The 27,474-nt window shown below is 37.0% G+C and overlaps 1 protein-coding gene across 1 annotated transcript in view; it reads left to right on the top strand.

Annotated features, from left to right (window-relative positions):
- Positions 1-20,530, top strand: part of DCAF10 (DDB1 and CUL4 associated factor 10) — a 47,847-nt gene extending 27,317 nt beyond the window's left edge. The window contains exons 4-7 of the mRNA XM_036261641.1: positions 10,735-10,937; positions 12,989-13,102; positions 15,911-16,056; positions 16,843-20,530. Of these exons, the coding sequence (XP_036117534.1) occupies positions 10,735-10,937; positions 12,989-13,102; positions 15,911-16,056; positions 16,843-17,211 (832 nt within the window). The 3' untranslated portion in view covers positions 17,212-20,530. The remainder of the gene's footprint in view (positions 1-10,734; positions 10,938-12,988; positions 13,103-15,910; positions 16,057-16,842) is intronic.
- Positions 20,531-27,474: the final 6,944 nt, after the last annotated feature.

Raw genomic sequence — 27,474 nt, 5'->3', positions numbered from 1 at the left:
GTCAGCAGGGATAAGAGTTTCTAAACATCCTGCAGTACGTGGGACAGTTTGCACAATGGACCAGTTGTCTCACCTGAAATGTCAGTAACACCTCTGTTGTGACACACTTTAATAAACTGTCTCCTTATAGAGAAATTATTTAAAGAGTTGAGATTTGAGAAATATCTGTTGCTAGCTATGGTGAAATAACAATATAGTAATACACCAGGATCATTTCTGAAATATTCTTTTCAGAGGCCATATGTAAAAAGAGAGAGGATATTCTTTTTTGTTGTTGTTGTTAATCTTCACTCGAGGATATTTTTTCATTGATTTTTAGATAGAGTGGAAGCGAGGGAGGGAGGGAGAGAGAGAAAATCAATGTGAGAGAGACACATCGATTGGTTGCCTCCCACAGGACCCCGACTGGGGCCAGGGATTGAACCTGCAACGCAGGTGCTGCATGCCCTTGTCCGGGAATCAAACCTATGACCCTTGGACTGATGGAGAGGAGATATTTTTCAAGATTTCTAGTTACGCATGTTCTTTGAGCAGAAGATAGAGCTACATACTGATTATTTTAGACTAAGGCAAACATACCTGTTACATTTTAGAAATATTTTTAAAATAAAATTTGAATAGGAATATAAATAACTTCCAAATTAGTAGAAGGATAAAAGTTAATGAAACACGATCAATACAATAGAAGCAGAGAAGATGAGGGGAACATCATTTAAAAAAAAAACAGGTAGCCCTGGCCGGTTTGGCTCAGCAGTAGAGTGTCAGCCTGTGGACCAATGAGTTGCGGGTTTGATTCTGGCCAAGGTCATGTACCTTGGTTGCGGTTTGTCCCCGGCCCTGGTCAGGGTCGTGCAGGAGGGAGACAATCAATGTGTTCCTCTTTTGTCGAAGTTTCTCTCTCTCTCTCTCTCGCTTTCTCTCCCTCCCACTCTATCTGAAGATGAATAGAAAAATATCCTTGGGTGAGGATTAAAAAAACAAAACAGGTAGCCCTGGCCTAGTGGCTCAGTTGGTTGGAGCGTCGGCCCATCACCATAAGGTTGCAGGTTTGATTCTTGGTCAGGGCACATACCTAGGTTGCGGATTCGATCCCCAATCTGGTTACATTTGGGAGGAAACCAATGGATGTTTTATTGCATGTCGATATTTCTCTCTCTTCTCCCTTCTTCTCTCTTTGAAAATCAGTAATAAGCCCTGGGCGGTTTGACTCAGCGGTTAGAGCATCAGCTGATTAACCAATGAGTCCTGGGGTTCATTTCTGGTCAAGGACACGAACCAAAACCGTTTGACCCCAGCCCTGGTCAGGGTCATGCGGGAGGCAGCCTGTTGATGTGTCTCTCTCACATTGACGTTTATCTCTTTCTCCCTCTTTCCCTCTCTTTCCCTCTTTCTCCCTCTCTTTCACTCTATCTGAATAAAAATAAAAATATATCCTTGGATGAGGATTAAAAAAGAAAATCAATAATAAAAATATATCCTTGAGTGAGGCTTTAAAAAAACATTTTTAAACAAAACAAAACAAAATACCAAGTAAATTAAGAAGCACAAAAATATGGTAGGCAGATAATATAAATATCAATAATCACAATAAATGTATATGGACTAAACTAACTAGTCAGTTAAAAGATAATATTAAATTGGGTTATAAAACAGAACCCAACTATATGTTCTTTGTAAGGGATATACTCAAAACATAGAAACACAGAAAGTTTGAAAGTAAAATGATGGGGAAAACAAAACAAAACAAAACAAAACAGGTAAATACAAATCAAAGAAAAATAGTTGTATCCACATTAACAGCAGACAAAATAGAGATAAGGCATAAAGTGTTATTAGTGATAAAAATATACTATATTAAAATGTTTATTTCACTAGAATATAAAAGAACTATTGCCAGGCCAGTGTGGCTCAGTGGATTGAGCGTTATCCCATGGACTGATAGGTCCTGGTTCAATTCATGGTTGGGGCACATGCCCGGATTGTGGGCTCGATACCCAGTTGAGGGTCGTGTGGGAGGCAGCTAGTTGATTTGTCTCTCTCACATTAATATCTCTCTCTCTCCCCCCTCCCCCCCCTTTCTCTCTCCCTCTCCCTCTCTTTCCTTCCCTTCCACTCTATCTGAAGAGAAATGGAAAAATATCCTCAGGTGAGGATAAAAAAAAATAGACCTTGGCAAAACTGACCAAGGAAGAAATAGAAAACCTGAAATAGAACTAATACCAGGACTGATTTTTAACCAATATGCACTAGTTCAGCTGAAGTGGTTTTTTAAAGATTGAACTTCTATAATAATTGATAAATGGATACTATCCTGAATCACCCCCAGGTGTCATATCCTGGCACCTTCTGTCTAGCCACACCCCTCTTCTAGGGATATCTCTCTCATGATCTTGCTATGATCAAGTAGCCAGTCCCCTTACACAGTAAAGTAAATCCAGGACCCATTTCTAGCAGTGCTATCAACATCAATTTTGGCTGCTAGTTTTCACACAGTGCTGGTTACTTCAGTATTCTGAATATTACCTCTGCCAGAGCCATTAAAGAAACTGAAAAAATCAATTTAAACCTATCTACTAATAAAATAGCAGGCCTATCAGTTTTATAGGTGACTTCTATGAAATATAATGAAAACACAGAACATTCTAATTTTATTAAACTTCATATTTCGGAAAAAGGGGGAATTGTCCTTACCTCATGTATGAAGTTAGTATGATCTCGATAAAGATAATATTAGAAGAAAACAAATAAAAGGTCAATATGTAATATAATGTAGATATAAATATTCTAAATAAAAGGGAATTGGATTCTGTAAGATATTAATCAAAATCTCATGAACAAGTTGGCTTTATTCAAGGAATGAAAAAATGATTTATCAATAGACATCCTGTTGATATGGTTTATCACACTAACAGATTAAATAGATAAATCCATATGATTGTTTCAACTGAGGAATAAAATTCAACATTCAGTCATACTTAAAAACAAAACAGGGGCATTATTACCAACTTTATAGAGATTAAAAGAATTATAAGGGATTTTTTTTTTTTAATCCTCACCTGAGGACACATTTTTGCATTTTTATCTTCAGATAGAGCAGGAGGGAGAGAGGGAGGAAGAGAGAGAGAGAAACATCTATGTGAGAGAGACACATCGAGTGGCCACCACCCACATGACCCCAACTGGGGCTGGGGACAAACTGCAGCTGAGGTACGTGCCCTCAGCGAGAACCAAACCCAGGCCTCTCTGATCTGCGGGCCGATGCTCCAACCGCTGAGCCAAACTGGCCAGGGCAAATTATAAGGGAATTTAATGAACAACTTTATGGCAATAAGTTAGACAACTAAGACAAATACCTAGAGAGTTATAAATTATTTAAACTCACCCAAGATCAAATAGAAGAGATGTAGACCTAAACACCTATAGCAAATAAAGAAATGGAATTGGGCCCTGGCCGTTTTGGTTCGGTGGTTAGAGCATCAGCCTGCGAACCAAAGAGTCCGGGTTCATTTGTGGCCAAGGGTAGGTACCTCGGTTGGGGTTCATCCCTGGCCCTGGTTGGGGTTGTGTGGGTGGCAACAAATTGATGTGTCTCTCTCACATAGATGTTTCTCTCTCTTTCCCTCCTACTGTGTCTGAAGATAAATGTAAAAATATCCTCGGGTGAGGATTAACAAAAAAGAAATGGAATTGGTAATATTAAAAATCATCCCACAATCTTTCACAAACTCTTCCAAAAAATAGAGAACACTTCCTAACTCATTTTATGAAGATAGTATTACTCTGATACCAAACTAGACAAACATAAGAATAGAAACTACAGACCAATATTCCTCCAAAGAAAAGATTCAAAAACTTCAACAACGTGTGTGTGTGTGTGTGTGTGTGTGTGTGTGAATGATTATATGTCATACCAACTGAAATTTATCCCAGGAATAAAGGGTTGGTTTAACATCCAAAAATTAATCAATGTAATATATCATATTAATAAAGGTCAAAACCCATATATATGGTCATCTTAATGAAGGCAGGAAAGCACTTGACAAAATCCAACACCCATTTGTGATAAAACTAGAGATAATAGGGAACTTCTTCAACCTGATAAAAGACATCTATATCAAAACCTATGGCTGCCCTGGCCAGTTTGGCTCAGCGGTTAGAGCATTGGCCTGCAGTCCAGAGATACCCGAGTTCGGTTCCCACTAAGGGCATGTACCTCGGTTGCAGTTTGTCCCCGGCCCTGCTTGGGTCGTGTAGGTGGCAGCCACTCTATATGTCCCTTTCACGTCAGTGTTTCTCTTCCTCTCTCTCCCTCCCACTCTATCTGAACAAAAAAATGGAAAAATGTCTTCAGGTGAGGATAAAAACAAAACAAAAAAACCTATGACTAAAATCACACTGCATGCTGAAAAACTGAATGTTATTTCCCCTAAGACTGGAAACCAGTCAAAGATATCTGCTGCCACCACTTTTATTCAACATTGTACTGGAGTTACAATTGCACTGGAAATGCAATCAGGCAAGAAAAATAATAACAGGCATCTAGATTGGAAAGGAAAAAGTAAAACTGTCTTCTTATACAGATGATATAATATTATACATAGAGAATCTTAAGAAATACACACAAAAAAAACTAGAAGTAATAAACAAATTCAGCAAAGTCATAATATATACAAGATTAATATACAAAAATCAATTGTATTTCTACTCATAAGCAATGAGCAGTTCAAAAATAAAGAAAAATATTCCATTCAGAATAGCATCACAAAGAATAAAATGCTTAGGAATAGATTTAATAAAATAAGTGCAAAATGTGTACACTGAAACCTATAAAACATTGCTGAAAAAAACATAACAAGATGTAAGTGAATGGAGAAACTTTCCACGTTCATGGATTGGCAGACTCAATATCATTAAGATGGCAATTCTCTCCAAATTAATCTATAGATTTAATGCAATCTTTATCAAAATTACAGCTGTCAGCCCAGCCAGTGTGGCTCAATGGTTGAGCATCGACCCATGCACCAAGAGGTCACCAGTTTGATTCCTAGTCAGGGCACATGCCCAGGTTGTTGGCCAGATCCCCAGTGGGGGGCATGCAGGAGATGACCAATCAATGTTCTCTCTCATCGATGTTTCTATCTCTCTCTTCCTCTCCCTTCCTCTCTCTCTAAAGTCAATAAAGAAAAAAAAAAATTATAGCTGCCAAACTGTCAAGCTGGTTATTAAATTTATATGGAAATGGAAATGACCCAGAATAGCCAAAACAGTCTTGAAAAAGAAAAACAAATTTGGAAGACTCACACTTCTCAATTTCAGAACTTAGTACAATCCACATAATCAAAACAGTGTGGTACTGGCAAAGGATAGAGAGTCCAGCAATAAATCCTTGCATTTATGATTTTTTTAAAACAAAAGTGCCAAAGTAATTAAATGGTTTATAAAGAAATAGTTTTTTTTTAAATAAACAACTTGAATAACTGGATATCCACATGCAAAAAGATTAGATTCTTATCTCGCATCACAAAAATGAACTCAAAATGGATTTCAACCTGAACATAAGAGCTACAACTATATAATTATTAAACAAAACTATTGGAGTAAATCTTCATACATCACTAAAGCTGAGGTGACTAAAAAAACTCTTGCAACTCATATGTACACAAATAACCCAATTTAAAAATGGGCAAAATAGCCCAGCTTGTGTGGCTCAGAGGTTGAGTATCGACCCATGGACCAAGAGGTTACTGGTTCGATTCCCAGTCAGGGCACATACCTGGGTTGCAGGCTCAATCCCCATTACAGGAGGCAGTCAGTCGATGTATTTCTCTCATTGATGTTTCTATCTCTCCCCTTCCTCTCTCTCTAGATAAATCAATAAAAACATATTAAAAATAAAAATGGGCAGCCCTGGCCGGTTTGGCTCAGCGGTTAGAGCGTTGGCCTGCGGTCCTGAGAGACCCAGGTTCGGTTCCCGCTAAGGGCATGTACCTCGGTTGCAGTTTGTCCCCGGCTCTGGTCAGTCGTGCGGGTGGCAGCCACTCGATGTGTTCCTTTCACATCGATGTTTCTCTCTCTTCTGTTCCTCTCTCCCCCTCCTACTCTACCTGAACAAAAAATGGAAAAATGTCCTTGGGTGAGGATAATAAATAAATAAAATAAAATAAAAAATAAAAATGGGCAAAATATTTGCATAGACATTTTACCAGGAGAGATATGCAAATGATTAATAAGCACTTGAAAAGATGTTCAGTGTCGTTAGTCATAAGGGAAATGCAAGTCAAACCCAACTGAGACACCACTTCACACCCACTAAGATGGCTTTAATAGAAACACAATAACAAGTATTGCAAGAATACGAAGAAACTGGAATGTCATACATTACTGTAGGCTGTAAAATGGGACAGCCATTTTAGAGAACAGTTCAGCAGCCCTGGCTTTTTGGCTCAGCAGTTAGAGCGTTGGCCCGGGGACCAAAGAGTCGCAGGTTTGATTCAGGTAAAGGACATGTACCTTGGTTGCCATTCGGTCCACAGCCCTGGTCAGGATGTGTCTCTCTCACGTCGATGTTTCTCTTTCCCTCCCTCTCTCTCTTTTCCCTCCCTCTCACTCTATCTGAAGATAAATGGAAAAATATATCCTTGGTTGAGGATTTTAAAAAAAGATAAGAAAATAGTTCAGCAGATCCTTAAAATATTAAACACAGAGTTACCATATGACCCAGCAATTCTACTAGATATCTACCTGAGAGAAATAAACACACATATCCATACAAAGACTGTACATGAATGCTGATAATAGTAGTATTCATAATAGCCACCAAAAAAAAGGAACCAATCAAAATATCTATCAACTGGTAAATGGATAAGCAAGCTGTATATCTATATGAGAGAATACTATTTGGTAATGAAATAGAACAAAAAAGTAAAATGTATTATAACATGCATGGGCCTCAAAAAACTTAAGCTAAGGGAATAAAGCCAAACAAAAAAACCATTACTGTATGATTTTTTTTTTTTTTAATATATGAAATGTCCACAATAGGCAAGTCTGTAGAGATAGAAAGTAGATTAGTGGTTGCCTATGGTTGGGAGTAGGGACAGGGAGTGACTGCTAATGGGCAGGAAGGATATTTTTAGGGTGATGAACGTGTTTTAACATTGGATTGTGTTGGTGATCACACCACTGTAAATTTACTAAACATCACTTAATTGTAAACTTAAAATAAGTGAATTTTATGTTATATAAATTGTACCTCAATAAAGCTGTCAAAAAAACCTGTTAATTAACTAGAAATAGAAGGCAACTCATGAGACATATACACTAAAACATATAGCACATTTTAAAATAGTGAAACTTTAGAAGTTTTCTCTTTTTCAGAAAGGAGAAACATGCCTACTATTACTACTATTGTTCACCATTGTTTTGGGGTGGAGGGTAGCAGGGTCCTAATTGATGCAATAAAAGAAATATATAAGGATTGAAAAGGAAACAGTAGCATTCATACATGATGTGATTGTCTATATCAGAGGTTGACAAACAGTTTCTATAAAAGACTGTGTAATAAATATTTGCGGCTTTGTGTGCTATATGGTCTCTGAGCAGCCATAGATAATACATGAATAGGAGTGGCTGTGTTCCAACAAACTTTCTATATAAAAACTGGCAGTAGTCCAGAGTTGGTCCATAGACCAGTTTTTCTGATCCCTGATCTATATAGAAAACCCTAGAAATTCTGCTGATAAATTATCAGAATTAATAAGAGTTCATCAAGATTGATCAAAGAGAGATTGATCATCAAGAGATAAGATCAAAATGTAAAAATTGGTAGTGTACCTAATCACAACAAATAATTTAATTTTTTTTAAGTATATAGTTTTTAATAATTAAAATTTCAGTTGGTACACAGGAATAAGTTATAACAGAACATTTGTGTAACTTATATGGAGAAAATTATAAATTTTCACGTAAGTCATTGCAAGACGTAAATAAAATCTACGGAATGGAAGATGCCTCTCAAACTACAATAAGCAAATTTAAAAATAAAGCATGTAAACTCATAAAGGAGAGGAAATAGGAAATGAAGCAATGACAATAAAATTTTTAAATCTGGAAAGTAGGTAGATGAGTGAAAACTGACTTAACCAGCTTACTTTAACAACTTGACTTGGTAAGTGCAAGAAAGCTGAATCTTAAGCTGGCAGTGGGGAAAAGTTAAGACAACTTATAGAAAATCAGAGGGACTGGTAACTCTGGGTCCTTTGTAATAGAAGGGGTAGCTAAAGTAAGGATTCAAATGAAAGACATTTAAGAATGTATATTTCTTTTCTTAATCCGTATCACTGGGTGATTGACCTGCCCCCATTTCAGAAGTTTGAAATTTTATCCTCTAAAGAGGGTAAAATAGAGACTCTCTCAGTTGAAGGCTTGGGTACCTTACCAAAATCAGGGAGATTGACCTACCATATGCACACTGAATATTGAATTCAGAGACCCTTAGCTTCTTCTAGTTAAGGAACCAAAGATACAGTAGGAGTTCCTCAAAAATGGCTTCACCCTACATAGTGAAGCTCAAGCTCGTTCCAGCACTCAGAGTTCCCAGTCAACTTTTTAGTTCCCCACTCTTAATTATGAGCAGACAGCTAAAGATAATCAGAGAAAAGTTTCTAATATAAACACCAACATAAATGGGGAGATATTTTGGAGGAAATAGAAGCTACATAGGGAGAAGAAAACTTAAAATTTTTAAAGCCTATTAATATCAGAGAGGAAAATACATTTTATGCTTGAGGCGTTGAATGTTGACTGAAGGATGCAACACAGCAGAGAAATAGAGAAGACATTTAAAAAAAATATTTTTTCTTTATTGATTTTAGAAAGGAAGGGAGAGGGAGATAGAAACATCAATGAGAGAGAACATCAGTTGGCCGCCTCCTGCATGCCCCCCACTGGGGATCGGACTACAACCTGGACATGTGCCCTGACCAGGAATCGAACCGGTGACCTCTTGGTGCATGGGTCCATGCTCAACCAGTGAGCCACACTAGCTGGGCAAGAGAGGGGGGAGGGGTGGGGGGAGGGGTGGGTTTTAATGCACTGGTATTGTTCTACATTTTTTAAATTTTTATTTATTTTTTATCCTCACCTGAGGACATTTTTCCATTTTTTGTACAGATAGAGTGGGAAGGAGAGAGAAGAAGAAGAAGAGAGAGAAAGAGAGAGAGAGAGAGAGAGAGAGAAAGAAACATCGACGTGAAAGAGATGCATCGAGTGGCTGCCACCCGCACGACCAACCAGGGCTGGGGACAAACTGCAACCGAGGTACATGCCCTTCGTGGGAACCGGACCGCAGGCCGACGCTCTAACCGCTGAACCAAACCGGCCAGGGCTTGTTCTACTTCTTAACATGGGTGATGAGTCACAGGTGTTCATTTTTCTCCAAACTCTTCATATGTTTTATTTTTGTACTTTTCTGTAGATATGGTATAGTTCACAATTTAAAAAATAATTAACCAAAAAAGTAAATAAAAGGAGGAATAAAAAACATAGGCAAGGAATAAAAATCTATCCAGAAAACCAGGCAAATTTGAAAAAGAGCCCAATAGAAGTAAAAAAAACCCAGCACTATGGACATTTAAAAACACATGGGATGGGTAAAGTAGCAGATTAGACACAGCTTTAAAAAAATAGGTTGGAATATGATGTTGAAAAATTACCCAGAATGCAACATATGGAAATGAGGAGATAGAAAACATGAAGGAGCAGTTATGAGATGAGAGTCAAATGTGAATGTTTCAGACATTGAAGCATAAAAGAATAGAGAAAATAGGTGAGAGGCATTATTGGAATAATGATAGAGAATTTTCCAGAATATATGAATAACATGAATTTTAAGATTTAGAAACTCAGATGAATCCCAATAAAGAGAAAGAAATCCAAATTTACACATATCAGAGTGAAACCGCAGTACTCCAAAGACAAAGAGATCAACCAGAGGGAAAAAAAGATAAATTATGCAAAGTAACAATAAGACTGATAGACTTAAAAATAGCAACAGTGAACCCTGCCAGTGTGGCTCAGTGGATTGAGTGTCATTCCATGGACGGAGCGGTCCCAGTTCGATTCCCTGTCAGGGCACATGCCCGGGTTGCAGGCTCAATTCCTGGTGGAGAGTGTGTGGGAGGCAGCTGATCAATGTTTCTCTCTCTTTCTCTAGAAAAAAAAAAAAAAAAAAAAAATCAATAAAAACACTTTAAAAAAAAAATAGCAACAGTGGAAGCCAGAATTCAGTGGGAATATCCTCGATATTTAAAAAGAACTATCAGAAAAAACAAAAAACAAACAAACAAAAAAACTAAAAGAAAAAAAACCTATCAACCTAAAGTTATATGCTCAGTTAAACCTTTAATCAAAAAGAAGGGTGAAATAAGGTGGAACATCTATAATACTTTCAACAATAAAGATTAAGAAAAAGACTGAAAAAAAAAATTTTCAAAACAATAAAAAGTAAGTTTACCTCAGCAAAGTCTTAAAAATATATACTTCAGAAAAAATAATCTAAAAATGAAAGTTGGAGATGAAAGAGTGAATAGCGAACAAAAGAAATTAAGCATGTGTAAGTCTATGTGTACATTGACATTGACTATAAATTCTAGTTTGAAGGGCAAAAATATGACTATCACCGAATTCTTATATTTATGATAACTCTAGGTTTTGTTGGTTTGATTTCTTCTGTAGGTGTACAGAGGATGGATGTCCACATAAGAAATTTTTTCACACCCGTTTTCTCATGCGAATGAGATTAACACCAGATTGTTCAAAAATGTTGATCTCAACGTCCTCTGGATATCTCTTGATTTTGCATGATCTTGACTTAACCAAGTCTTTAGAAGTAGGCAGCTATCCCATTTTGAGAGCAAGAAGAACTACATCAAGTTCAGGTAAGCTTTTCTCTTTTGAAGAATTTTCCAAAGAATCGCAAACATAGGGATGTTATGTTTCCATTCTGAGAATGATAGCAGGAAGAAAGGAAGAAAATTAAAAGACATTCTTTGGACAGTTCAGTGAGAGCTTTTTTCTCAAGGAAATATAATGATCAATATGTATTTCTGACATAGCATTAATTTATGCTTCTGATCACAAATGATCTGAGAATACCTCTAAAAACATTTTCCTTTTAGCTCTGCTAGCTGGAAAATCTTTCATCAATATTTCTAAATAATCACTATCTCAAAAAATTAATGATGGTCTAAGGTAATATTAATCTTTTTAAGTTCTTGCAGAGCTTTTAACTTATAGTCAACATGGAGTTTTAGTTTTAAGTCTGTATTGTATCCTAGACTTTCAAATGCCCAAACACAGGTAGCCTGTGCCATCTTATCTCATGACTTCTAAACTTCCTCTTGCTGAAGTCCTGTTCCTTCTCCTATTGCTGATTCCATTAAACTTAAGTGAAATTGGGGCTCAGAAAAATTGATGCACTATAAGTTATCTACATTATGTGATAAAACTATTTCATCTACCTTTGGAAAAAGAGGGCTGATATGGGAACATAACCATTTGGAACACGTAATGTTCATAAATTGCTATTAAAAAATAGCTTCAAATTGTTAGAATCTTTCTCCTGTGTGCATAGGGCTATTTCTGAGGACTCCTTTGGGAATGTGCAGGCCTCATTGTACTACTACAGTTGCCCAATTTCACTGCTAAAAGCATAAATTTAAGTTTTACCAATTTACTTGCAGCCAAGGGATATAATCCTTTTAGATTCAGATTTATTTATTTTTTTTCAGTTAAACATTAATAATCAACTTTAGCTTTCTGAGAAGTAGTGATTTAGAGGCCTAGTTGGCATTTTTTGATTCAAAAACCAAGAAGGTTTTCTGACTTCTAAGGGTAACAAAGTGAACTAAATTAATAAGATGCCCTCACAGAAGTGTCAGGCCACTAAAAAAGTGTGATGAAATAGAGATTGCTATTTGGAGTACTACATCAAACTCAGCTATCTGATATTTGTTTTATTTTCCATAGATTTCAATGTAAAGTTTGTATTACATTTCAAAGATTGTATTCACATAATTTCAAGAATGATAATAGAAATTTTTGGTATGCTTTAAGAAGGACCTGTTCATGTTCTCAGTAATGAGCCTATTGTTTGGATCCTATTCTAACATTAAACATTAAACAGCTCAGTTTTCATTCTTATTGAAATTTTTATTGTTTTATTTCCTTCCACAAATGATGTGGAACCAAAGATGCTCCTGTGTTTATTTGGTTTTTAATTTTTATTTTACTTAAGCTAATCATTGGTATAAAGGGCCTTAGAACACTTCAAAGAGCTGTCCTACCTCAGTCTTAATTATAAGCCAGGTTTTTTTTAAATTGATTTTTCAGAGAAAGAGGAAGGGAGAGAGAGATAGAAATATCCTTGTGAGAGAGAAACATCTATCAGCTGCCTCTAGCACACCCCCTACTGGGAATTGAGCCCGAAACCCAGGCATGTGCCCTGATCAGGAATGGAACAGGGATCTCTCAGTCCATGGGGTGACACTCAATCCACTGAACCACACCAGCTGAGCTATAAGCCAGTTTTTTGTTTTTTGTTTTAATCCTCACCCGAGGACATTTTTCATTTATTGTTCAGATAGAGTGGGAGGGAGAGAAAGGAAGAGAGAGAGAGAGAGAGAGAAACATCGATGTGAAAGGGACACATCGAGTGGCTGCCACCCGCACGACCACCCAGGGCCGGGGACAAACTGCAACCGAGGTACGTGCCCTTAGCGGGAACCGAACCCGGGTCTCTCTGGACCACAGGCTGACGCTCTAACTGCTGAGCCAAACCGGCCAGGGCTATAAGCCAGTTTTAAGTGGACATGTACTTGCTATGTTTCAGATGGATTTTAACAGTATGGTTCAAGTAGATGATTAAAAAGTTAAGAGACATTACCAGAGTTTTGTTAGGTGTATTGTCAGAACTTTTTGTATTTTTAAGATCTGACCACTTCATCGAGTTCATCTGGTCCTAGAGTTTCTGGTTCACCTTGTCATCATAATGATTCTAATTCATCTTCTGAGAAACACATGTCAAGAGCTTCGCAAAGAGAAGGTAAGTTAAAAGTTGGATTTTATAATCCTGCAACAATAGATTCTACCAAATAGCTTTTTTTGGTTTAGCTTTAATTCATAAAGTTAGCCAGTAGACATGAGGCTGTTCCTTGCCCCGCAGTTACCATTTTCAAAAAGCTAAACAGAATCTCTAGGGTTGAGTATCTTGGGCTTAAATCTTTGATGGAATTTAAGCTTTGATTTTATTTCCTAGACTTAGCTTGTAGTTTGGAGAGGAGTAGTTGAGAAATGTAGATACCAATCAAGATTATTATGGAAATTAAATGAGATTATGCATATGACAGTGCTGTATAAATATAAGAGGATACATTTATCAGGTGCTTGTGAAAGTCACCTGGTTTCAGCCCAGTAGGCTTTTTACTCTGTCATTTCCTTACCTGAGTAATGTCTGACAGACTCAGAGGGCTGGTGGGGTAAAGTGAGCTACAGTCTGGCCCCACTCCACTTTTACCAGTTTTTCCCCAGCCAGTCTGGCAGAATTAGCTGCTTAGCCTATTCCTCCCACCTTCTAATTAAAATGCTTTCTATCTGTGCAAATTTTGCCTACTGTCCCTCTCCAAACTAATATTACTTCATCTAAACTTTTAGAGTACTTTTTGTTTCTCCTCTTTGTAGACTGATGACCAGATATGGGTTGTTTTGTAATTTGGGGTCACCTTTTGCTGATAAGCATGTTTTCTACCTAGATATTTATGGGAAGAATTAAACATTAGACTTGTAATTTGTGTTTTCCCTGAGTGGTCTCACCTTTTAAGTGCTTGATAAATGTATACTTTATTATTTTGCATGACTACTTAGGTGAGTAGAATGGTTTCAGAGCCCTTTCTAACCTAACCTATAGTTTATTCATTTTCTTCTGGATGTTGAAGACTGTGATGTTTCACTTTAAAGTTAAAAACTTTTCCTCTTAAATTTAGAGATTTATGCCCAGATGTGTAACATTTCTCCTTTGATTTGTAGCAGAAACTCCTTTTGCAGATTCTACCTGTTCTTCTTTGGCCATGGGGAAACAAGCCACAATTCTTAATGGTCATTGAGAAAAATCTTCATTGATTAACTAAACTATTCAAGAAAAAAAAAGGAAACTTAATTTAAGAACAATAGTTCACATGCTTGCTTGTTACATTGGTAAACCACAAAACAAAACTTTATAACAGTTTTATGCTATGGAGAGTTGCGTCTGGGAGAAGAAATGATGTATTGGGACCCTGGGCAAAGAGAACAAGAAAATTAGGGAGTGGAAAGAGAGACGTGGGGCTTAGAGAAAAGGTTGCCCTGAATGCTGGAAATTCAGGGTTGTCAGGTGTCAGAATATGTTAGCACCATACTTTGGCAGATGTGATAGCCGTACAGAGCAGAGGCTTTCACACTCATTTCAGGATTAAAACTCTATTTTGACATCAGATTTGCTGTGGGTTCTTAGGAATGTAGCACAAATAAAAGTGGAGTAACTCTGGTTCAAGTGAAATTAGGGAAGCCCTTGACCCTAAGTCTTCCCCACCCCATCCCTACCTTGGTCTCCAGGTGGTTCCCCCCTTTTGCCAGCTCTTGAGGAACCTCCAAGGAGCACTGCTTAGAAACCACTACTTAGCTATTTAGAGTGGGTTTCTTTCCTGATTGTCAAAATTAGTTCTTGAAATAGGAGTTTATTTTTCTCGAAAATTATAAGTTTAATCACATGTGAAATCATTATTTAGGTATAGTTTGGTTTTAACAGTGTAATTTAGAGCTTCAGAGGTTCAATCAGTGCTGTAGTAATCTAAAGGGAATCTTTTAGAAGAAGATGCATCTTTTTAAGAAACAATTCACAAAGGGTCTGTCAGAGGGAGCTCATTATCTTCAAAGGAACTCCTTCCACAGGAAGAGAAGTGCTGAAATATTTCTCTTTATAGTACATTTTTAAGCTGCTTTCTTACAATGTCTATAAAAGTGGTTCTCCACATACTTGAGGGATATAACATACTCCCAGTATAACAACGGCTAACTGTAGCAGTCACTATCATTGGGGCTAGGTAGAAGGAAATGATGTGCCATACCAGAGTACCAGGAGTAGGATTGGCAATGTCTCCCTCCCTTGTTTTGACATGCCTCCATTGAAGTGACCTCCCTTACCTCCAAGATTATAGGTCTATTTGTTGTTTATAGTACTGTCCTTGGCAGCCATAAGTACACTCCCGGTACACATAATAGCTTTTTATTTATATAATGGCAGTCTTCATGGCTTCCAATTATTTCCTTCTCTGCACCAGGTCCTCTGAGATGAGAATTGTTATCACTTACTTTTCCAGATTCCTTTCATGTCACATAACTTTGATTTTACTTAAATGAAGAGCTTTCTGAGATGTAATCCAAATCAAAAGGACCCCTGCATAGTTTTAATGCCTTAGCCTTAGGTCATTGGTGATTCCTGCTATAGGCACTTGAATTCTTTAGTTCTGGTCATATCCTTTCCCCATACCCTTACCCCAAAGACACATACTCCACATATTGAAGGTACTATGGGTTTGTTTGTTTTTTTTACATGTGGTAACATAAGGCAGACAAAGGAATGAAGACATGGGGGCCGACGGACCAAAATCAAAGCTTTTTTAAAAATTTATTTAAAAAAATTTTTTAATATTTTTTTGAATTGGTTAATGAAATTATATAGGCTTCAGGTGTACAGTTCTATAATGCATCATCTGTATATTGTATTTTGTGTTCACCACCCCAAGAAACCAAAGCTTTGATAAGCTGCCTTAGTCCTTTGATAAAACAAATTCCACGTTCTTATTTTCTTGTATCTCAGGTGTTTCACCACGAAATAGTCTTGAAGTCTTAACCCCTAAAGTTCCTGGTGAGAGAGACCGTGGAAACTGCATTACATCCTTACAGCTGCACCCCAAAGGCTGGGCCACTCTTCTTCGGTGCTCAAGCAACACTGATGATCAGGAGGTACAGCGGCAGCACTCCACCTGCAACAGGCCCGATTTAACAAACTACTGTTGCCATGTGCGCTTGAAACCCCTTCTGCCTCCTCTCTGGCCTGGGTGTGGCAAGCTGGGAAGTACTTTAAAGCAATGATCAGCTCAGATTGTGCCAGCTTTTTAATTCTTTTCTCCTCCATCTCATCATTAAAAAAAACCTTTATATGGTAAACATGGGACTGAGATGTTTCAGCTATGCTGGCTAAATGTGAGGCTTTGATAAGCCAATTGAGTATAATAATTTTTTCTTTTTAAAAACCAGGGGGAATCTGGGGAAATGAAGGAACTAAACTGAGACTAGGGGAAAAGATCTTATATGACCTTATGATTTTCACCACTCTGAAAATCAGGAGTCCTCCAAGAATCTCACTAGCTCTAGAATCCACAACTGAAAAAAAGGAGAGAAGAGCCTTTGAAGTATATAGCAGAGGTATTCTAGGGCTTGGATTCTTAACCCTAGAATTTTTGAAATATCAATATTATTACTCTCAGAAAAGGGAATTTTACTACAGAAGTCACAGTGCTCTGTGAATACCCCTAGTTTATGAAGATAAGCAGGTATGAGGCCTGCAAGTTAGTTGGAAGAGGGACAGCATTCATCTCAATGATTTCTTGTAACAATTCTGTGGAGTTGTTGAGTTGTGGATTCTGTTGAGTTTTTATTTTATTTTATTTTATTTTTTTTATTTAAAGAATATCTGTAGCACTATTTGGGGCTCTATAACTTTGGTTTGTCTCTCTCCTCTCTCCCTAGTGGACTTGTGTTTATGAATTCCAAGAAGGAGCTCCCGTGCGACCTCTCTCACCTCGCTGCTCTCTACGACTGACTCATTACATTGAAGAAGCCAATGTAGGCAGGGGCTATATCAAAGAACTTTGCTTCAGCCCTGATGGGCGAATGGTTTCTTCCCCACATGGCTATGGGATTCGCTTGTTGGGATTTGACAAACAGTGCAGTGAACTTATTGACTGTTTGCCCAAAGAAGCCAGTCCCCTGCGGGTGATCCGTTCTCTGTACTCTCATAATGATGTTGTACTGACAACAAAGTTCTCTCCAACACATTGTCAGATTGCCTCAGGGTGCCTTAGTGGACGGGTTTCTTTGTACCAGCCAAAGTTTTAGGCACAAATTACAACAAATAAGCAACTCTTCTGGTGTTTGACATATAAATTACTTCAATTTAGGTGAAGTATTTTCTTTTTAGATCTTAAAAGTTTGGGTCAAGATCCTGATTCTTGTGGGTCCATGAACACACCTATGACCTGAGGACTTGGTCATCCAGCATAACAGGGGCATCACCAAGTTAGATTCTATGCAGCATCATCTTTTGCAGCATTCCTCAGCTCCTGCTAATCTGTGCCACTGAACCACAGTTCTTCTGGTCATTTTGCATGGTAGCTCTTGTCAAGTTTCTTTCTTTTTTCTTTTTTGATTTTGGTGTGAATTTTGTGAACATTTGGCAGGAGTTTTGATTAGGTTAGGAATAACCCTTAACACTAGAACCAAACCCAAAAGTTTGATGTTGGCATACTGGTTGTTGAAAAAGAAATTTCATCTTCACTTATCAGTATACTTGGCCTTTTAAAGTTGCTGTCATGTTTCTCAATAATGAGCACAGATAATGGCATTATTCTCAAAACTGTTAGATAGTCTTGCAACAAAATATCTTTTTAGCTTCCTGTTAAATTATACATATTTTTTCAAGATGAGAGGGTTTTGTTGTGAAATTCTAGAAAAAATATTATCACCTCTCTTTGTAATTTACTTTACTCGTATGACTTTCAAAATCTCTAGCACATGTCCTTACTTGGTATTTTGTTCCTGTCAACAGCATTAGGGAGGAAGAGGGAAGAAGGAATGGGCTTTGGTCATTTCTATTGTATAGAAGATTATTTATTGTATTAGTACACTATCTGACCGCAGAGTGATGAGAACAATGTGGCTCAGATATTCTGTTTTCTCTGCCAGACTATTTGAATCACACAGGATGACATGTTACACTATTGGGATGGAGGGGGGATCGAGAGTAAATGTGTGTTTTAGTCATATTTCTTTCATGAGCCAGGTGGCACAAGGTCACCTCTCTTAGCATTAGTGAGAGGGAGCTGCAGTCTTCTTCAAGCTGTTGGCATAACTGTGGTAGTCAGTGACTTGGATGTCAAGACTAAGAGCTGATATGAAGACTTTTCGTTGTGTTTTATTATGGAGCACAGCAAGTAAAAAGCCTCAAGCAGGGCTCAAGCTCAAGGCTGACTTCTCTGTGAAAGTAAGCAGCTTTCCTCTAGTCTCCTCCACTTTGGTGTTCAGAAGGGATTTGCCAGAGGCTAGAGTAATTTAAGTCACATGCTGGCCTTTTCCCTCCCTGATCACATTCTTTTAGGCCAGTGGTTCTCAAACATGAGGTTACATTATAATCATTGAGGAGCTTGTGAAAAATACAGAAAATGCCCCTACCATAGGAGGTTCTGATTCTGCCAGGGAGAGGACAGGAATCTATTTGTAACAGGAACACCAAGTAATCTTTATTCAGATGCCCCCTGGAACACTGTTTGTAAAACACTACCTAAGCATCAGTAAACACTTTTGTACCCATCAGGTGCTTAACACAACTCCCAAAAGGTGTTTTGATTATTATTTTTTAAATAAGTAAATGAAAGCGATTTTAGAGGTAGAAAATAACATAAAATGGAATCAGTCTCATTTTTTAAGGAATGAGAGAAGTTAATTGACTTGTCTAAAGTTATCCTGAAAAATTAATGGCACCAGGACTCAAGTTCAAAGTCTCCTAATTCCTTGCTCAGGGCAATTTCTACTGTATTATGCTGTCTGTTAAAACAATGACTTATGAACACTTTATTTTGTCTTTAAGTTGTATTATTGTGAATACCCTTAAACTGGCCAAGCGATTGAAAAAGGAAGGCATGGGAATAGATGCTGAGAATTCTAGCCATAAGAAGAAAAGTAGTTTAAATCTTACAGAAATGTTTAAGCAACCCAAATCCATGAATAAAAATGACTTTTTTTTTGGTAAGGCCTACCAGACAGCCATTCACACACATGTATAAAGGTTACATCTCACTTGGAATGTTGGCTCTAGGACAAAATTTTAAAATTAGATCAGTTTACATGGATGTTTAAAATTTGGAAATGTTTTAGTCATTAAAAAAGTATGACAAAGTACAGTGAAAACACAGGTTTGCCATAAAATTTAAAAAAATACATTTAAAATAAAGTTTTGGAGGCAAAAACACCTACTGTTAACAGTAAAAACAAGCTACTAAGTACAATGATTATATTGATAATCAAAATAAGGTTCCATAAATTGCCTTCCTTTTGGAGAGAGTTCCATGTCAAATGCTGGGCACACATGTTGCCGAACTCTAAACTTCAGTCCATGATTGTTCAATCACTATAGAGTATCTGTCACATGTCAAATAATGTACATACTTTACTACTTACCCTCACAGAAACCTTACAAGGTAGATGGATGAGCACCAATTTACTTAGGAGGAAATGCAGGGTCATAAAGTTTAAATGATTTGCCTTAAGTCACAGAGCTGGGTGGCATCACTGGGATTCAAACCCAGGTCTGTCTGTTTTAGTACAAAGCCTGTGCTTATTGCCCTACCATTCTGCCCTTTGGTTTGTAAAGGATGGAATACTGGCCTGTTAATTTACTTGTTTAGCATCCTCTGGAAGTTCTTTATTACAGAGCTGGCTTACCTCTGCACCATGTAAAGGAACATTTACAAGATTGGCAATTTCCATTAGAATTAATACTCTAAACTGCAGAGCATAATACAATCCATTCCTAACTAAAAAAATCTCAAGCAGGATATGTAGCTATAAAAATAGAACAACACAGATGAGATTTAAAAATTAACAGCCAGCAAACTCAACAAAACAACTCTTGTTTTCTCTGAGGTATGGTTGTTATCAAGAAGTCATTGGGGATAGTAGTCAAGGAATTAAAAGTCATCAGGAATGGTAAACTATTAGAGGAAATTACATCTTACAAGGTCCCATTTCACTTAGAGTATAAAGTCTAATCTGGGGTTTTTACTCTAGATTTTCTTTAGTCATTTTTATTCATGATAATTGGTAAATGTATTAAAATTGGTAATATAGTATAATTATTGGTAAGTGTAGTATAAATTATACTTTGGTTTTAAAAAGCTTTCTGCAGAACAGTATATTTCTGACAGTGCTATGTTGAATGAGTTTAGGAACATCAAATACATAGTAGTTCCTTATTTTCAGGTGTGAAAATGAAGTGCTAAAGCAATTGGGATCTCCATTTTAATCTTTGGAAAATGTATGTGGTTTTTTTTCTCAGAAGCCCAAAGAACATGTATATTTTGACATTTCTCCTTGTTACATTCTGAGAAGAAGATATACCAAAAATTTTAGGAAAACAAGCAAGGAAAAGGTAAATCACACGTTTCCCACTCCTATATCTAAAACCGAGACTACATTATACCATTAGTATTAAAGTTTTGTTTGCTAGAAAGTGCAAGGTAGGGAAAATATTCTGAGAATCTTTTAGAAGCCTAGTGTTTCCCAATTAGTCAGAATATATGGTATTGGCATCCATAAGTATCTGTTAAGCTTGTGTTTAGCAAGAAAAATATTTTGATAACTTACTGATGACAATCATCCCCATTTAGTGACCAGCAGTGACAGAGAGCTATGAAATTTCACTAATACCCTGTGTTGGTCATAAAGAAAAGCATATATATGAATTGTTGGATAACTAGTGCATATCTCTTAAGTGCCAAAATTTAAAACTTGTGATTATTTTTTGTCCTTCAGATATGTTAATATACCTCCCTGCCTTCTTAAATAGCATGCTCAGTATAATTCACTTTTTCATGATGAAAAGTAAATGTTATATTCATTTATCCTTACAAATATCCAGTGAGCTCTAATGTATATAAAATAATTCATAAAATGTAAAGGGCTATAACAAATATGAGTTAATATCAATTGTTATGAAGTAATTCCCTTAGCCCTGAGGTATATGTAACCATTTGCCTCAGATTGCTGGTGTTTTTGTGTTTGTTTGTTTGTTTTTGTTTCTTAATGTTTTATATCTGCTAAGCAGTTTTATCTGTCTCCCTCCGCACTATCAATATGCCTGCCGCTACAGATTCCCCGCTTCCTTCTAATGTGTTGTGTTCATCTGTTATGAACTGGGACATGAGATAACCAAGCCTGCTTAGTGTTTAAAGCGCTGGACAGGCTCTGGGCGCACAGTCTTTGAGACAGCTCTTTGGTTGCTTACCACCTTTCTGACAGGTTCACAGTAACCTTCTGGATACTAGAAGTTTCCAGTAAAAGCCTAGCCTAGTAGTTTTTTCAGTTGCCACTAAGTATGGTACTATAAACTAAGGGTGTTGCTGGATTAAGGAATAAATAGCAATGTACCAAAGAATAGCAGGGCAACAACAAAGGCTCTGTTATTGACACAGTGATCTTTCATGCTTTTAAGAAAAAAAAAAAAAAAAAAAGAATGCGGGGCGGGGGGGGGGGGACAATGAAAATCAAATCCAAATAGACTTAAGAGTATTTCTGATGCCGTTACATTTTGTCAAAGACCATGAAAATATATGCTTAAATTATCACATGTTGTTACAAAGACACAGTTTAGTCTCATTGTAGAATACGATTGTATCAAAATTTATACCCTAAAGATGATTCCTAAGAGTTTCTCCCATTTAAATGATAATGGAAATTATCAAAAGGAAAGTGTCATATTTACCTGTATTCTGCTCTTTAGTTGTAAATGAATTAGCAGTAGAAATATGGGTTTTTATCAAAAGCTCCAGGGAACACATCTCACATACACTTACCTCCTATATGTATGTGTATATAAATGTCACTAAATGAAAATGTCACCCAGAGATAATAAAATAATTTTTAAAATTTAAATCTGGTCCAAAGTATTTAAAAATAGAATTTTCAGCTTTCCCAAGTTTCTTTCTCATTTAGATTTCATGGTTTTTACATTAAAAATGGAGTATTTTAATTTTAAAAAAGTTCCATTGCATCTTCTGTTTCCAAACTGTGCTTTCTGGTAAATTTTAGATTCACATTTTCAGGAAATTTAGAATGTTTCAGACAATATACTAGACACCAGAAAGTTTTCTCACTGTGCTCTGAGGTGCTATAAGTTCTTATGCTAGACTATAAGCTCCCTGAGGGTAGGCACTATCTTATTTATTTATTTATTTTTTTAAATATTTTTTCTTTATTGATTTTTAGAGAGAAAGGTAGAGAGAAAGATGGAAACATGGATGAGAGAGAACATCAACTGGCCACCTCCTGCACGCCCCTCCCCCCCCACCGGGGACCGGGCCCACAACCTGGGCATGTGCCCTGACTGGGATTTGAACCAGCGACCTCTTGGTGCATGGGTTGATTCTCAACCGCTGAGCCACACTGGTCGGGCCTTATTTATTCTTGTATCCTCAGTGATTGGTACAGGATCTGACAGAGTATTTGCTCCATAAATATTTTCTTTTCAATATGTTTTTATTGATTTTTAGAGACAGAAAAAGGGAGAAGGGGAGAGAGAGAGACATGGTTGGGCTGACTTGAGATTGAACTGGAAACCTAGGCATGTGCCCTGACCGGTAACTGAACTGGCAACCTTTTTGGTGTACAGGATTCATTTACAACTAAACTGGGCCAGCAGGGCTGCTCCATAAATGTTTGTTGAATGAACCAAATGAAACTTCACCATATGTGGCCTCAAGTTCCCATGAAGCCAGAATGTGATGTGCAGATTATTCAGTACTAAAGGAATTCACCATTTATCATTAGTGAACACACTATGCATCAGAAAAACCAAGCATTTCTCATTGATCTGGAAAACTGCAAGACTCAGTTTTTCATTCAACAAACATTTGAATCTACTGTATACTTAGTCCAGTACTAGGGACTCAAGGGACAAAGATAACTAAAATTTAGTATTCCATAGCTACAGCTGAAATAGACTTGGATGCAAGGCTCTGTGACCTGTGCAGCGATATAGGGCCTTGCACTGAGAAGGATCCCATGCTTGGTTTAATGCTGTGCTAAAGCTGTTGTGAAATTCTTAATTTTTTGAACGAGGGGCTCACATTTTTATTTTGCACAGGGCTCGTAAGTTATGTAGCTGGCCCGACTTTGATACTATCATTTTGATATGGTGAAAACAAAATAATAATTACATTATTTTTTCACATTCATTGAAAACTAGCCGTAAGTGAATGATTTAGTAAAACAACTTACAAAATCTAAAATTAAAACAGAAGTACCTCCCTTCCAACAAACTTTTCTTCTTTTAAATCCTCACCTGAGGATATTTTTTCCATTGATTTTTAGAGTAGAAGGGAGGGAGGGAGGAGAAAAAAGAGAGAGACACATCAATTGATTGTCTCCAGCATGGGCCCTGGCTGGGATGAGGGATCAACCTTCAACCCAGGTACATGCCCTTGACTGGGAATCAAACCTGAGATCCCTTGGTGTGTGGGTTGACACTCTAACCACTGAGCCACACAGGCCAGGGCCCAACAAACTTTTTTAACAGATCCAATGTTCTTAATTTCAGAAGTAGGAAAGCTTTCTAAGCATGCAGTTGGCTTTTACCTTTTCAATTGAATTGTTTCGAGTGTTTCAAAAGGATGAATGTAGAGTTGTAGATGAATTTATTATCTATATACATACCTACATATAATTTTAAGGTTTTAATAAACCTTTTATTAATATATGCACTGAATATTTTGGTATAAGTCTACCTCATAATGTGCTTTTAAAAAATCAATGCTACTTTGAAGCATCTGACACACTTTTTATGTGTGGCTAACCTGTTTAAAAAGTTGATGGCAATTTGGGTTTAGCAGTAGTTTGAAATTTTTGTTTAAATCATTTAGGTGTTCATCTTTAAGTTTCTTCATTTTTATTTTTTAATTGATTTTTAGAGAGAGAAGAAGGGAGAGGGAAAGATAGAAACATCAATGTGAGAGAAACATTGATCAGCTGCCTCCTGCAGGCTCCCTACCAGGGATCGAGCCCACAACCCAGGCAGGTGCCCTGACTGGGAATCAAACTAGTGACCTCTTGGTGCATAGGTTGAAGCTCAATCCACTGAGGCACACCAGCCGGGCTAGGTGTTCATATTTAGACTAGAATCAGGCATAACACTGTGGCAGAGGCAGTGGTTTGGTGGTTCTTATTAAAGTCTAAACTTTTTCAGTCATGTAACTATCAGAAAAGAATGAGAATACACTGCAAATTTTGATTATTTATAAATTATATATATATACATATACTGTTGTGCTCTTCTATATGTACAGTATAAAACACATACAAAGACAAACAAAAACAAAAAATAAGATTAAAAAAAGCAATCCCTTCCAGGGATCACCTTGTGCTTCCGCTGGTATCTGCCTGTTTCATTTTGTGAAGGCCACTGTTCTAACAGACAACTGGCATCTTACACTGAAAACACATCCACTGAGATCTGATCCTGCACGTGTCCATTAATGTGCTGGTCATTTATTTGATATGAATTATGTTTTGTAGAGTTTTAATTAGTTCTTTATTCAGTGAAAATTGTATTCATATAAATAGAAAGCATAGTTGAGTTGATAAATTTTTACGTTTGTCAAGCTGTATACAGTGATTGGTTCTCATGTAGACAAATTAGAACATGCTTTTTTTTTTCTCAGTGTTCCCTAGAATGACTTTTTTTGTATTGAACAGTGTGATTGGTGGTTTATTTCACCATACTATTTTAATTCACTAGAAAAATGACAATCGAATTTGGGACACTCACTTTTTTTGGTGAGTCACTGAAGAGAAAAATAGAGTGAATCCCTTTAAACTGCTTTGTGAAATCAACCATTTAGATAAATGGATTTAACTAACCACAGCACTGATTATCACTATTTCAGTTATTCCTATGACTAACATACTATGGGCTATTTAAAAATAGATTTTTTTTTATTTAAAAGGAAATGGTTATTAGGCATGCATTTATATGAATGAGTCAACAACTTAGTTTCCTATTACTGATGTAACAAATAACCACAAATTTAGTGGTTTCACCACAAATTTATGTCACTGAGTTTTCTTCCAGGCCCTTCCTTCTGGCAGAAGACATGAAAAGTAGTGCTCCAAGTTTAGCATATGTTAGAATCACTTGGAGGGCTTATCAAGCCAGATTGCTAGATCCCCATCCAGAGTTTCCGATTTCATAGGTTTGCGTTTCTAACCAGTTCCCTGTTATTGCTGTAGATCTGGAAACCACAGTTTGAGAACTGTGGATTTTGAAAATGCAGTTACAGTTTAGATTTCTCATAGATGACAGGGCCTATGGATCTTTATGTAGATAAAAGAAGCCAGTTAGAGAAAATCTTAACTTTGTAGGTTGATATTGTAGATGGACAACGTGCACCTCATCAGCTACACCATTCAGTATGTCATCAGGTTGGCACTCCTTCAGAGTGAGCGAAGACTTTCCTAATTTAACATGATATTTAAGTTACTGAGCAGCTAATTAAGCTAAGGTCGTCTTACCTTCTCAGGAACAGACTGGTGCCTTGTGGCTTACCTTCTAATTCAAAACGAGTGGCACTACTACAGCAGTGCACACCTCTGGTGTGAACTATAAACAGCTGCAACTGCCAGAGAAGGAACAACAGAAACTAACCAGGGCAGAGACAACTCAAAACATTTTTTAACCTTTATTTGGGAAAATAGCTGTTTCCATTGAAAGCCATTTAAATTATGGGTACGCTAGACTGCTGCATTGACATTAACTTGCAAAAGCCCTTCACTATAAAAAGCTAGTCTTTGGGGAAAATGAAGGATCCAAATTTCATTGTGAAAGGATTATGTTTTAAAAGTCAAATACAAAGTATCAGATCTATTCTGAATACATTGTATTACTAAGCAGTTATTACCGAAATAGTATTTTTGTGTGTGTACTTAATAAATGTATATAATCAAAAGAAGGATTTCCTGGCATTTATTGAAAGTTGCAGTGAGTTGGCAGAAAAATCATGATCCCTACAAGGCGTAGGCAGACTCCTCTCTTCTGGGGTAGTCTCAATAAATAATACATTGATTAGGCTCTATTTTACCCACCAGAGGGAGGAGGTGGCTGCCATATCACTAGGATTAGTGGGCTTGTATTCCCCACTAGCAATATGTCGGTAGCACCCTATGACTTCAAGGCAGTCTAAGAGTAACACACTAAAAGAACTAAACTGAGTCTCTCAACATATCACTAATATCAAACATTATGATAAGCCTCCTAATGATTTTTCTCAACATTTTATTATGAAAGTGTTCAAACATACAGCAATGTTGAATTTTACAGTGAACATGTTTACCAATTACATTCTACCATTAACATTTTACTATGCTTGTTTTATCACTTATCTAATACTCCATCCATCAATCCATCTTAATTTTTTATGTATTTTGAGTAAAATACAGATATCTGGTACCCATCCTTCTAAAAATACTCAGCAAAACATATCATTAACTAAAGTACAGTATTTTTCTTTTGTTGAAAAATTTCCGTGATAGAAGCCCACATATATTAATGGCATATCCTATAAGTTTACACAAATGTATATACATGTGCAACCCAAACCCGTATCAAGATACAGATGACAGTACTACCATGCCCCCTCTCTTATGCCCCTTCCCAGTTAAGTCCCTTCCCCATCCCTCCCAGAGGCAACCAGGTTTTTTTTCATCATAGATTTGTCTGAACTTTGTATCAGTGGAATCATAAATTATGTATTCCCCATGATAATTAAAAAAGTGTTTTTATTGATTTTAGAGAGAGAGAGAAACATAAATGTGACAGCGAAACATCAATCAGCTGCCTCTTGCATGCCCCCTATTGGGCATGTGTCCTGACTGGGAATTGAACCAGCAAACTCTCAGTGCATGGAAGATGTTCAACCAACTGAGCCACACTGGCTGGGCCCCATGACAATTTTAAAAAGACAAAGTCATAGAAAAAATGTATCTAAAACAGGGAGAGTAATAGTGATAAAGACAACATCTGGGATCAGATATTCATTAATTGAAAAGATAAGAGAATCCCTAGTCTGTGGATACAAAGACAACATAAACACCATGGGGGAGCAGGGGCTGAGACAGTCACCACATGCACAGCAGACATGATCTAATCTGGGATTACTGGGGCATCAAGGGAGGTTTAAATTTTTACTTTGGAACTTGTCTCAGGCATCCAATGCTCTGTTATTCCACAAGTCTAGAACATTATAACCCAATATGATTTTTAAATAAGGGCAGTTTTACAGTACTGAGCAGATGTAAGGCAAATCTGCTAAACAAACAAGGAAGAAACTACAGAAG

This window comes from Molossus molossus, unplaced genomic scaffold (assembly GCF_014108415.1).
Source record: "Molossus molossus isolate mMolMol1 unplaced genomic scaffold, mMolMol1.p scaffold_m16_p_14, whole genome shotgun sequence".
Classification (NCBI taxonomy): Eukaryota; Metazoa; Chordata; class Mammalia; order Chiroptera; family Molossidae; genus Molossus; species Molossus molossus.
This window is presented reverse-complemented; position numbering and strand designations above follow the sequence as displayed.